This window comes from Lissotriton helveticus, chromosome 5_1 (assembly GCF_964261635.1).
Source record: "Lissotriton helveticus chromosome 5_1, aLisHel1.1, whole genome shotgun sequence".
Taxonomy (NCBI): domain Eukaryota; kingdom Metazoa; phylum Chordata; class Amphibia; order Caudata; family Salamandridae; genus Lissotriton; species Lissotriton helveticus.
The window spans coordinates 1,423,064,782-1,423,078,668 of record NC_136065.1 but is presented as its reverse complement, the minus strand read 5'-3'; the positions used below and the strand labels follow the sequence as shown (position 1 = coordinate 1,423,078,668).

At 45.0% G+C, this 13,887-nt stretch overlaps 1 protein-coding gene across 1 annotated transcript in view; it reads right to left on the bottom strand.

The window, feature by feature from the left end:
- Positions 1–10,667, bottom strand: part of BCL2L15 (BCL2 like 15) — a 149,964-nt gene extending 139,297 nt beyond the window's left edge. The window contains exon 1 of the mRNA XM_078644423.1: positions 9,966–10,667. Within this exon, the coding sequence (XP_078500549.1) occupies positions 9,966–10,089 (124 nt within the window). The 5' untranslated portion in view covers positions 10,090–10,667. The remainder of the gene's footprint in view (positions 1–9,965) is intronic.
- Positions 10,668–13,887: the final 3,220 nt, after the last annotated feature.

The following is a 13,887-nucleotide window of genomic DNA, read 5'->3' as shown; positions in this document are numbered from 1 at the left end:
GTTATTTTCTAAGACTATTATGGCCCTAAAATGCTTTATGAAAAAATTAGGTAAAAAACCCATAAAGGAGATTTTAACTGTTTATAATGCAACCTGTATATCTGTAGCCACTTATGGTGCCGGATTATGGGGGTATTCAAATGTTAACGTGATTCAAACCATGGAAAACAAGTTCTTATGTCACATTTTGTCCGTACCCCAAAGTACTGCAACGATGATATGCCATGCTGAATTGGGTATACCCTACATTACAGATACTATTAAAATTCAGCCAGTTCTTCTTTGGCATAGGGTTTGGACAAACGAGGAATGTGCTGTCAATCGGGTCATTTTAAAGGACATCATGGCATTGGACAATATCAGTAACTTTAAATGGATAGGCTTCGTCAAAAAATTTCTTGGGAAAATAAATTGCCCCCAATACTTTGAGGACCCACAATCCATGGAATATATATCTAGAAGGGATTTGAAAAATCTATGTATGGTGTACCTCAAGGAAATGAGATATATAGAAGAGGCGAGAAAAAAGACTGTTTCTGCCCACCAGGACATTCTATGTGGAGAGAAATTGCAGCCATATCTCTCATTGTACATGTCCAACCATGAACGTTACCTCTTGACCCGTTTTAGACTGAATATTGTTTTTAGGACATTATCGTTCCCCTTGATGAATTGTTGGTCGAAGGATCTATGCCTTTGTCCATGTGATGAAGTATCCCATCAATCAGATATACACATATTATTTTTTTGTAAATGTTACACTCTTCCTCGAAAGAATCTTATCATCCCTATCCTCAAGGATTTAAATTTATATAGATGCCGCCTAGCGTTTACAGAGTGCCAGAAAATGGAAACTGTTTTTATGGTTGCCTCAATTGCAGAATTTTTAAAATTGGTTTTTAAGTGCCGTAAATTAATTCAAACGGACTGATCGTTTTTTATTGTATATATGAATTATACTTTGATGCTTTCTTTTCCTTTTGTGTTTTTAAAATAAGCTTACTCTACCTCTTGTAAACTGTATTTGTCATGCTACTTTCATGGTTATCTTGCTTTTTTAACCGAATAAAGTATTTTTGAATCTTGAATCTTGAATAAATTCTTGGTACAGAACCTCAGCACTCCACCTAGTGACTATCTGAGTTGCTACACTTGCATATCTATTAGTACTCTTCAGAATGTTTATGGCAAACCCTACTTAGTAAAACTACATTTTGTCAAGGTCCCTCAAATGCAATTTTCAGCTAAAATGTTTAATAGTGAACACAGTATCCTGCTTGCCTAGCATGTAAAAAGTTAGGGGACATTTTTAGGTAAAACCAAAGCTAGCAGAACAAACATGATAGTTAATGGTACAAGCCATGGAAGTACCATACCTCACAGACTACAGACAGGCCCAGTCTTCTCTGATGGACAGGCACTGGGGGGGGATAAGCCATCATTTCCCCCAAACCTCGCAGACCTGGCTCTACATCTACCACAAGTTAAATCCTCCCCTGACAGGACCTGCCTTGAAGTGACTGTTCCTCATTTTAGACTTTTGTAAGGAGACAACATTCTGCTTGCGTGTACTGACTGTATACGTCGCCCTTAAAATCAGGCATTTTCAATATAAGACATTATCCATATATATATATGTGTGTTAGCTTTACCCTATAATATAACTGACCCATTTCGAGTTTTCCCATGTTATATTAAACACCTAGGCCAGAAATATTCTCTAAAACGTTGCAACTTTAAATGCCGGGCACCTCTGTCGAGAGACTTTCCAAATAGTTGTGAGATTTTGATGGGGACTTTCTCGGTTACTTCAATGGTTTTCCGGGAGCTCACACCATAAATATCATATATTGACGACTTTTCAAATCTATTGCGATATTTTTAATAACGTGTATGATCACATGCAACATTTTTATGCAGAATGCTGCTTTGGGGGAGGACGTTTCTCTGTTGTGCAGCAGCGTCTAAAGAATGCTTCCCCTCACCTTTTGCAGAGACAGTTTCTGTTCAGTCTGCACCTTCATGTGGGGGTCACTAACGTATGACATTTTTGGCACATTTTAACGGGTTACATGGCGCACATATAAGGCCCCAAACAGCGCGGACACTGCGTGTGCAGGAACATCTGTCAGCATTTTCTAGAGCTCGCAGGGACTGGACCCTGGGCAAGATTCCAGACCAGTTGGACTTTCAGAGGCGGGCTTGTCAGGGTCTGGGCGCCTGGCCCGTGATAGCTTTTAGCGCGCACATTACCCTTATGTACCCTTTTCAGTGTCTCCAGTGCCGGCCCCCAGAGAGGATTGCTTCAGTCCTCTGCAGTGACATTCACCTAAAGCCCCACGATGTCACAGGGTCTAACCCTGGCAGGCAGGAGTTTTTGCGAACATCCATAAAGCACCCCAAAATGGTACTGGGTTTTCACCGATATGCAAACCCTTAATGTGCAAGGTCAAAATGCAAGGATTTGACAAGACGGACAACCCCGATGCTGCTGGGTGTCTGCTCTCTTTAGCAAGACGTTGTAGGGGCCTTCTCACAACTGTCACGGTTTATAGTGACACGGCTTAACTCGGGCTGGGTTGTTTGGGGGGCTACCACTGATATAAAACACAATGTGTGGGACATGCCCCCTAATGTATTGCCTAATGGCGTGGGGCAAGCAGAACACCAGAATTAAAAGCGTTGCAGATTGTGTGACCGGCAAGGGGGGGCACGACCATAGGGGCTCTTTTCGCAGAGGTTTCCTCTCCTGTTTGTCAGGGTATGTCGAACCGTTCTGCTGCCGCACAGGTAATTTGCAGAGCTGTATTAACTAATGCAGCGTCCAGGTTTGCAGGGCTTAGTGCCTTCCAGGACACGGCTCGATTTACAGGTTTCTTTCCAACAATATTATTGGCGGAACGTGCATGAGCACGGCGCCACATCTTGTCCCGATTTGTAAAACTGCAGCGCACTAAAGCACTTCGTGTCCAATCACTAGTACACGCTAGTAAACACTAGAGTGAAATCGGAAGTTGAACACATATTTTTTGCCGCCCTCCCCCTTTTGCCGCCCTAGGCGGCCGCCTAGTTTTGCCTTATGGTAGAAACGGCCCTGGGGGTCACCTGACCGGTGACGCCTGTGTTGGATGGGTGAGCGTGTGTGAGTGTGGGCCAGCCCTCGAGGGAGTGGCTGGCAGAAACACAAGACTGTGTCCAGCAGGACACAACAATATTTCAGTGCTGGGTGGAACCCCCACTTCTCTTACCTGCCTTTTCAGGGACGCCCCTCTCATGCTGCCTCCTCCTTTCTTAGCTTTCTCTTCAGTGGCGACCCTGCATCGCTTATCTTACTATTAAGCATCACAGCGCCTCTCTTATCTTCAGCAGAATATCACCTCCTTTAAATCTTCTTTCTTGATGGGGCGCCCTCATTTCTCACCCTCCTCCTTTATGCAGCTTGTTAGAGCTGGCATCATTGGCGTAAGTCTCCCTTCCATTTTTGAGGGATTGCCTCCTCTGTTTTGATATGTTTTTGCTGGTTATATGCTTTGGGCACTGTGCCACTGCTATTCAGTGCTACAGTGCAAGTGCTACCTATGTTAAATGTACTAATTGGTGAGTCCATGATTGGGTTATTTGATTTACCTGTCAGCCCCTAGTACAGTGCACCATGTGTGCCCAGGGCTTGTAAATCAAATGCTGCTGGTGGGCTTGCAGCACTGGTTGTGCCACCCACAGAAGCAGTTTGTAAAGTGTGTCTCAGGCTTGCCATTGCAAGGCCTGTGTGCAGTCTGTGACTGCCATGTCGACTTGGCAAGTGCACCCACTTGCCAGTCCCTAAACCTTCCCTTTGCTTCATATCATACACCCCAATGGTAGCCCCAAGGGCAGGGTGCATTGTAAGTATAAGGTAGGACATGCTCTGGTGTGTGTAGCATGTCCTAATAGTGAACTACAGCCATTTTCGTTTTCCACTATTGTAAGGCTACCTGTTCTCCATAGGCTAGAATGGGCAGTTAGATTATTACATTCTTATAATCCTAACTGACTCAGGGAACATGGTAGAAATTCGAATTTAGTATGCCTGAACTCAGAATAATAAGATACATCTTTTAGTAAAGTTGGTTTTAATATTCTGTGTTTGAAAAAAACACTTTTAGAAAGTAGGTATTTTCTTGCCTAACTGTCCAGGCCTGCCTCCGCTAGGTTGTGTATTCCTTGTCTGGGTTTGTGAGTGACAGGGCTGGGGGATTCCAGGAGACAGGCTGGGGCAGCCCAGTGGTGAATAGAGAGATCTGCATCTAGATGGGAGGGAGGAGTTGCATCTGGGACCTGAATAGTGCTGGGCCTTCCCTCTACAATGCTGGCTCCACCTCCTGTGGCTTGTCTGATGTCTCCTGTGGCTTGTCAACAAAGTGCTCCAGAGCTGTGCCTTTCCTCCCCTGTGCTGGCTCCACCTCCTGTGGGGCGGCTGATGTCTCTGCCCTGCACAGTGAAAGGAAGGAGAGAGTCTTGTAAACAAAGTGCTCAGGAAATGGTTTGGACTAGGCAGAGGCCTCTCTGCCTTCAGAGAACAAAGGATCTTGGGGTATAAATATTGGGACCCAGTCCCAAGAACTTTAGATCACTTCTGGAACAAGAAACCTTTTGCCAAGGAGAAGAACCAAGGAAGCTGCAGGAGTTTGACTGCCCCCCTGCCAGGGTGCTGTTTGCTGGGTTGGTCTGCAGTGGTTGCTTCATTGCCAAGGAAAGGAGAAGGAACTTTTCAAGGACTTTCATCATCTACGGAATATTCTCCAAGGGCTTGAACTGTGCTTGCCTCCTGCTGAAGTCTCAGGGACAAAAGACTTGGGGCCAGATGTAGGAAGCCTAATTCCGGTCGGTAATGCCCGAAATTACCGAATTTCAGCCGTTACCGACCGGAATTAGGCTTTTCAGATGTAGGTGGCCAAATTGTAGGCTTCTGTAATTTAACGAATCGGTAACTTAAGGAATCTGTAAATTACCGAATTCTTAGCATACCGATTCTGTAAATTACCGAATCCTTAATGTAGAGAGTACTCAAGTGAATGCTTTTTACATTTAAGGATTAGTTATTTACCACCAACTATTAGTTGGTGGTAAATTCCGAATACCTTTTAAAAAGCAATTTTGTGCTTTTTATTCAGTGCCATGTGGCAGACATACATGTATGTCTGCCACATGTGCACCCATGCACTATACAGGGGTGCAACAGGGTGTAAATGTGACACCCTGCCACCCTTGTAGGTCTACCCCCTATTACCGATTCGATATTTACAGAATCGGTAATTCTCATTCATTCCTATGGGCCTCTAGGCCCATAGGAATGAATGGGGAATACCGATTCGGTAAATACCGAATCGGTATTTACCGAATTTTACCGATTCGGTAAAATTTACCGAATCATTAGCTACATATCATTTACCGATTCTAAACTACCGAATCGGTAAAATTCGGTATTTTAGAATCTGTAAATGATATTTACCTACATCTGGCCCTTGATCTCCAGCTCCCCTCTGAATGTCATTGCTGGGAATTCTATCTACAGACATTTGCATGTCGCTGGGAGCTGGAAGCGCGACGCATCGAGAAGAAGCGTGTCGCTGCTGCAGCTGAAATCATCGCATCGCCGGAGAAGCGAGCCTTCGCCGCATCCCCTGGAAACGTGTGTTCATCGAAGCTGCCTGCTGTCTCATCACCGGAGAAGCGTGACGCCATCGAGAGAGTCACCATTGCATCACCGGAGAAGCGTGTTGCAGGGCCTGTCGTGGCTCCAAAGTACAGAGTTGCCAGGGCGTCTACGCATCATCAACGCAGCGGCATCGCATCGTCGCATCAAGGCGCCATCTTGCTCATCGCAATCGGCCAGCAGGCCGAGAATCTACGCATCACCTCCGCACCGGTAAGGATTAAGGCGCATCCCCTACTCTGCGCAAGCATTGAGGCACGACGCATCATTTCCCCCGGATCATGGAACCGACGCATCTCCCCTTTTGCGAGCCTTTTGTTTACTTTGCTTTACGCATCCAGGTACTTTGTTGAGAACTTTGTTGCATTTATCATCAACTTGATTGAACTAAGTAACTTTTACCATCTTTAAGTCAATCTTAAGTATAGTATTGTGGATTTTTGTCGTTTGTGGTCTTGTGTTAAGTCTATATAAAGAATACTTATTTTTATAAAACATATGTTGTGTCCATCTGTAGTGTTTTCACTGCATTACTGTGTATATTAACAAATGTTTAACACACTGCCTCTGAGATAAGCCTGTCTGCGCATGCCAAGCTACCAAGGGGGTGAGCAGGGGTTATTAAGGAGTGTAATCCCCGTATCCTGACTTAGAATTTAGGGTCCCTATTTGGACAAAGGTGAATACCATTGCCAACTAGAGACCCCCAGATCAAACACAGCTGAACACTTCCACAATGGCACCTCAACCCGATTCCTCTCATCCAAAAAGATGTTTCCTGGTGAAATCGCTCTCTTACAGTGCTTAATTTGTGCCGGTGCTTTCCGGTGCTTAGCACCGGCACTTAATTGACAGGGCCGGGTCTTCGCATCTGCTGCTACATTGATGTTTTTTACCGGACGTCAGTGTACTTGGTCCACGCAACCTCGGCATGTACAGGACTTCTCTTAATTAGCTGCCCTGCCCTGCCCTGAAGCTGGCGCTGTGTGCACTGCAGGCAGGCATAGGCATCAATCATCAGCAGTACTGTTTGTGGCACACCATGGGGGCCTGGGATAATCCGGATCATTAGTGCTGCTGTCACGTTCGGAGAAGAGAAGGTGAAGCAGAAGCGGCGTGGGACTCAGTCTGAGTCGACTAGTCCTCGGGTGCACTGCTGACTGTCTGTGGTGAGCAGGGCCTCATTCACGTTGCCAGACCTGTGGGGAGCCGAGGCCCAGGCCAGAGTGTGAATAATTATTTTTCACTGACTGACTTGCTTCAGGCACGATTGGAGCGAGTCTGCAGCTATAAGCTGTGTTACAGAAATTCACGCTCTGCAACATAAATAAGTAACATCATCACGGCGTGACTAGTGAGCAGCCGGCTACTATTAAAAAATAGTGATCCTTATTACTGCTCCTCTGGTGAGATTAATTGTGCCTGCTATAGTGCGCAGCGTATGGTATGTGTTGCTTTCATTATCGAAATGTTATCAGGGGCAAGCAAGGGTAGAGGATTCATACTTTCAGTTAGTACTTTCTCCTTGCACGATCGGTGTCCGGACAATACTATTGAGAACGCTGCAAGTGCAAGCTCGTCTATAATTGCTCTTTGCACTGCAGAGACAAGTATGTGCCTAATGAAATGCATCAAATACCACGCTCTTTAAACTTGTGCAGTCAAACCTGCTTTCTGCTACTGTTCCCCGGGTAGTGTCAGGTCCCGCATTGACACACTGTTGCAAAGGAGCCATGTCCGGTCCGCGCGCATTCTGTGACAGGATGTTGAATTTCCTGCCTGCCAGCCGGGCCCCAAGGCACCCAGGAAATCTCCTGCTGCATGGCCCAGAGTAAAGGAGGAAGCCGATCTTTACTGCTTCCTGACCTCGACATATTCTTTTGCTGTGCCCTGTCCAGGCGGGGCCCAATTTGTGCTGAGTCTGGGACCTGGGTCATAGTGTGAGCAGATGGCACTACAGATTGAGGCAAAATAGCGTGGCATGCTCTCTAACTCTAAAGAAGAGACAGACAAGATATTTCCGCGGTGCTACGCCAGCAGATCCTCTCCGTGGATCATTCCGACAGCTATAATGAGATTCAGGTAAGTCAGATATTAATTTATTAATTTGCTACTGATGACATATGGTGCATTTGTTACTAGAATGGGGAGGGGCTCCAGCACGGCATAGCGCCTTGGAATTGGGCACACTAACGTTTTCTCTCTGTGCTTTAAATGCAGTGCAATCGAAGGTGAAAGTTCTCTCTAAACTAGCAGCTTTTATGATTTATTAGTGAAAAGTGTTTAATATCTTTGCTTGACAGTGGCACAATGAAGCAACAACCTTTATTTTCCCAGTGCAGAGAGACTTGCTATGTCAGAGATGAGGCAGACTGGTGATTAATGTTGTTCCTGCTGGAGAGAGGTCAGAGTTTTATCTAGTGGCAGTTTCAGTTTTTACTTTAACCATTAGGTAGCCCAGATGGTTAATATGCCTACTGCAAAGAAAGTCTACCAGCATATTGTATTGAACTGTATTATATGTGGATAGCTCAGTGGGTTGCAGCTTTTGTCACAGAGACCCCTTTGTTACATGTGGTTCAGCCGCAACTGAAGCAGAGTTTGTGGTGGAGGGTGCTGATTTTTAGAAATTAAATAATCGCTTTAAAAGCACCTGCTGCAGAGTTCGAATTTCTTGTTACTTAAATGAGTGTGATTTCTAATATTTGTTTATTTCCATTGACTTCATTGCATGATTTTGGTCGCAAGAAAGTGCCACACATTTAGTCATTGAATGACTCATAAATCCACTGAATGTATGAAAATGTCACACATAAGCAATCTGAAACATTACCAGCTATACTCAAATGGGTGTAATTTCTGCTATCTATATGATTCCCTCGTCTTCATTGCTTGATTTTGCTCATGAGAAAGTGTCACTCATAGTCCTTGAAATGTCACTCATAATTGCACTGAAATTACGAAAATGTCACACATATCAATCTGAAACATTGGCAGCAATGAGTGTGGTAGCAAACAGCAGCAGTGCACCAGGCTACCTAATCTTATAAAACCAGTTCACTGAGCAAAGACAGTACAGCCAGCCAGTCCAGCCAGTGTGTGTTCCTGCCAGCCGGCCGGCCGGCCCAAGCCACAGTGTGTGTGAGGGCAGCTAAGGTGCCACAGAGGGGTCTTAGGTCATAGTCAGTAAGAGACTCCGGGGTCAGAGAGCGGTGGTGTAGTTGGAGAGAACGCGCTCCCTGCAGCGGTGTCTGTTCCCACTTCCCAGGCTCCTGTTGAAAGATTCATGGCGGCTGAGGCCAGCCCTTACCAGGCTGAGCCCCGTGGCCCAGCCGGTGGTAACTCAGGTAGCAGGCTAAAGGAAGAAGTGCTGGCACCGGCCCTGGCCATAGAGCTTTGCCTCAAACTTCTGGCAGCGAGCAGGAGGGTCCTCGGAGGGGTGCAGAAGGCTCCAGAGGGTCTAAAGTAGAAATGAGGATCTTAGCAGACAATGCTTCAACAAAAGAGGCAGCATGGGACTGTGGAGAGAGGTTCCTAGAACAGGGACTGCTTCCAGAGGGAGCTATGCCCGGGGGTGTGGACAGGTGTGCTGATAGGCGACAGGCTGGGGCTATGGAAAGATGCTCCTATGCCAGGAATATTCAGGGACAGCCTGGGCTTGTGGAGAGAGCAGTACTGGGAGAGAGGTTCTTATCTTAAGAATCTTCAGCTCAGGGAGGGACAGGCACAGGCTGGGGCTGTGGATGACTTGTGCAAATTCTTCATTAGGTATGTTTAACTGCAGTTTCTCATGATGTAGAGTTAATTACTTGAGCCAAATGCACTCAGTGCATTTTACACCGCCTGGGTGCTGCTTCAGGACTGAGGAGGAATACTTCTATGATATCTCTTTTAGTGAGTTTCTTGTGGCTGCAAAATCCCATTTAGAGCGCTGTATTATCAGAACATTGTGCTTGTCTAACCTGCCTGCAGCTAGACAGTAATGTTTTTTTGAGACAGACTGCATGTGTGATTTGAGGCTGATAAAATATTGAGTGTCAGACACTAACCTGGATGTACCTAGAAGTAGAAGTAGTAGGGGAACCTCCTATCAAACCTTACTATGAATAAGGCTCCCTTGCTGAAATTCATCTGTCTTTTTGCAGTGCCAGTTGAGGAAGTGGGTGGAGCCAATGAAGGAAGTGGGTGGAGCCAGAAAAAAGTGGGTGTGGCCTCCGACAAAGATTTGAGCACCTTCACTTCATATTTTACAAATTAAGCACTGCTCTCTTACCTTCCTCCCCAGCGTAGTCAGTGTCCAGGTTACGGAAGCAGATGTTCTCCCCCTCTTCCGGGTCACTGAAGAGGGCCTGCACAACCTGCTTCGTCTGCTTCTCGAAAGTTACGGAATGGTTCATTCTCTTGTCTGCGGCCAGAAGTTACTTTCCTTACACCGTCCTCGGCGCGTACAGTCAAGCGAGGTTCGCTTGCCCCGGAGCCGACTCAGATTGCTTTAACCTGAACCACGAACAAGAACCGAAATAACAATCAATATTGCTGCATGTCTTGCGTTGTTCGTATTTCCTTCTCTGCCTCACTCTATAGTTACGTCACATTATTGAAAGCCTTATGAACCTTTGGAACGCTTAGTCACAGAAACTGGCTAAGTGCCAATCTGTCCATATCTAAGCAAATATGCGGGAGGGTGCAGCTGCAGCGTCCCCAGGCTGTTTCGAGCCAGTAACAGGACTTACAGGCGCGAGAAGCGAAAGAACCCGCGGGCTCGAGGCCATCATATTACTGTACCGCAGCACGTTTGCAGGTGCAAAGGTGTGACGGAGCTTCATCAAAACACCTTGCGGGAGCGCCCTTCTTTAGTGTCTTTAGTCCGAAACGTATTTAATGCTAGACGTAGCCCCTGAACAATAAAATATGTATGCACTCTAGAGGGAGCGAAAGTTATCTATTTAATTAAATTTAGAACATTTGAATATCTATATTAACTCTTTCATGCCACGAGTCAAATCTTTCTAGGTGTAACTCACACAGAAGCTATAGGCTCGATCATCAGGAGACTCTGGGCCTCTGCCAAAACGATGCTGCAATCCTTTCATTCAACAACCGAAGGCATTCTGGACGAGGGCAGTCACTTGTCACAGGTAAATCTTTCATTGGATTAGAGTACCCGTTCACAGTGGTTTGTGAAGAAAATACAAACACTTTCCTCAGTGACATGGAGTTATTCTGTATTCTTACTGAAAGATGGAAGAGTTTGAAGAACTGAGCTGATAGAAAATATCATTACTAATTATAAATGTTTTAGTAATTCATGCCACAAAGTTTTATGTTTATGTGCACTGTAAATAAAAGGAGTTATTGCGTCATTGCCAATATTTTGCTACCAAAAAGGTTTAGGATTTTCAGTTGTCAAATCCGCTGCTGTGCATACTGACAACATCACTTGAACCTACATCACAAGACCACTGTGCCGACATCACAAACAAAAATCACATGGTATGGGCTCGAGATCAGATGGAATGATCATGTGGCATCTGATTCAGATGGCATCACTAATGCCATAGTAGAGTGCTTACTGGGGACAGCCTTCAGGTTCAGTTAATAACACCAGCAGCGACCAAGACTGTGAGTGAAACGCTTTTGTATTCTTTAAAAAACATGTTTTTATTAATTTTCCATTATATAAACAAACAGTGCTTCAATAATCATGAGAATAGATACTTATCCACACCATATATCTATAGGATACATACAACATTATGGCCTAGATGTATCAAGATTCCATTTTGCGAATCTTAAATAGCGATTTTTAGCGAATCGCTATTTAGAATTCGCAAAATGGAATGTATGTAAAAAATCGCTTTTTTTTAGCGATTCCTTTTTATTCCTTATTTGCGAATTCGCATTTTGCGAATTCGCAATTAAGGAATAAGTTCCAATGCATTCCTATGGGCCAGGAGGCCCATAGGAATGATTGTTTAGGAATTCTCAAATTGCGAATTCGCAATTTGCTAATCGCAAATTGAGAATTATTTCAAGGGTGCAGGGGTGTCTCAAAGACAATAATCAAAAAATGACCCAGTCCTCAGGCAACACAGAATTACGTAAGGCTGTAAACAGTTCTAGATCGTCCAAAGAGCACTCTAATTATATCTCTATTCATAGAGATTATAACACTGTTTCAGTCTATTGCCAACGTTAAAAAATGAGCCCATCTCTGATAAACAGAAAACCGTCCAACACAGTACAGACATTCACTAGAGGGACAACATTTAGAAAAAAGGTGTGAATAGCTAGCTAGCATTTGTGCGATTCCTTAAATGCAATGCATGAATTTTTTTTAAAATGCGAATTCGGAAATAGGAGGTGCAAATTAACACGAGGTTGACCCTCGTGTTAATTTGCAAAATCTTTCAAAAATGCTCAAAAAAGCATTTTTGAAAGTGTCATGTTACACACACACATGTCCTTTGGACATGTGTGTGTGAAACTTGCACTTACAAAAACATTTCAAGGGTGCAGGGGGGGGGGGGTCCTTTGGACCCCCCTCAGCACCCTTGAAATGCATCAACAAATTGCGATTCGCAAATTAAAAAAATGCAAAAAGGCATTGATTCCTATGGGCCTCTAGGTCCATAGGAATCAATGTAATGCCATTCCTTAATTGCGATTCGCAATTAAGGAATCGCAAATACAGAAAATTAAGAAATCCTAAAAAGTTTAAAGATTTCTTGATGCATAGGATTTTGCAATTCCTAAATTGCAATTCCTTAATTTTCGCAATTTAGGAATTGCAAAATCCTACAATGATGCATGTGGCCGTGTATGTCTTCAGGTCTAGATGTTGGTGGTTGCAATGAAGCACAGAGTTCACTGATGGTGTCACAATATGTCATGTCTTTCAGCCAGTCATCCGTGTTAGGGGCCTTGCTGCTGCCACCACAGTAGGGTTATATGTTGCTTAGATAGCAAGGGCGCCATGTCAGTGAAATGCCTAGACCCTGGGCTCCATGGCTTGACATCCCTCAGAATAGCCATGATTGGATCCGGATCCCCTGAGTGTTCTATCACAATCAGAATCAAGGGGAGGACAGACTCCCAAAAAGCATGAATCTCAGGACAATCCACGTCAAGTACAGAAACTCAGCATTGTTGGCTGCACACTTGGGGCATGGGTGTGAACATGATAGATCTAACTGTGCCAGAGCCATACGAGAAGTGTATGCTTGGTGCAGGTATTCATAATGCAGTAGTTTGTGGCTACTATTAGTGGAAACCATTTTACTTTGTGTGCAGCAATATTGGCAGGTTTTATCAGGTATGGGATGGCCCAAGTCGCTCTCCTACGCCATTCGCGATTTGAGTGTTTGCGCTGGTTTCAATGCAAGGCATGATTTGTAAAGGCAAGAGACTAGTCTGGTACTCTTGGTGGTCGACATCACTAAGGTGAGGGGAGGTAGTCAGCCGGTTCTTCAGGGTATGTGGGCAATTTTTCAGGGCAAAACTGTCCATGCGTGTAGCAGGCCCCTTGGCTGCGAATGCCGTGTTCATGTCTATCTAGCCCTTCGTGAAGAGATCCCCCATTGTGCACAACTGGTGGGCAGCCAAAGTAAGTTGAACAAGCTCCTCTTGAGTCAGTGGTAGCCATGGCTTGTTGATGAGGGGTATGTCTGGAGAATACAACAGTCCACCGCCCAAGTGTCTCCTGAGTTTGGACCAAGCCCAGAGGGTCGTGGAGAGTCTAGCATCACAGTGATACCAACAATAGGACAGGTGGTACTAAACTGCAAGGTAGTACAGGTGGAGATTCGGGTCACAGAAACCGCCCCTATCGTACGTAAGGGTCAGGGTCTCCAATTTGATTCTAGGACCGCGTCCATCCCATATGAGCCGAGTCAGGAGGTTGCGCAAGGTTGCAAAGAAAGCATTGGTCAGCACAATCGAAATATTTAGAAACAGATATAAGAAGTGTGGAAGCACTATCATCTTGCTGATAGCAATGTGCCCTGCAATTGATATTTGCAGTTTTATCCATCTGTCTATTTGGGTGGTGATCTTATCATCAGCAGGGCCATAGTTCTGGTGTATCACTTCCTCCCTCTGCCTATGTAGGACAATACCCAAATATTTGGGAGATTCTGCACAGCAGTGAAGTGGGTACTCCAGGTCCCATGGAATGGTGGCATCCGTGAGAGGGA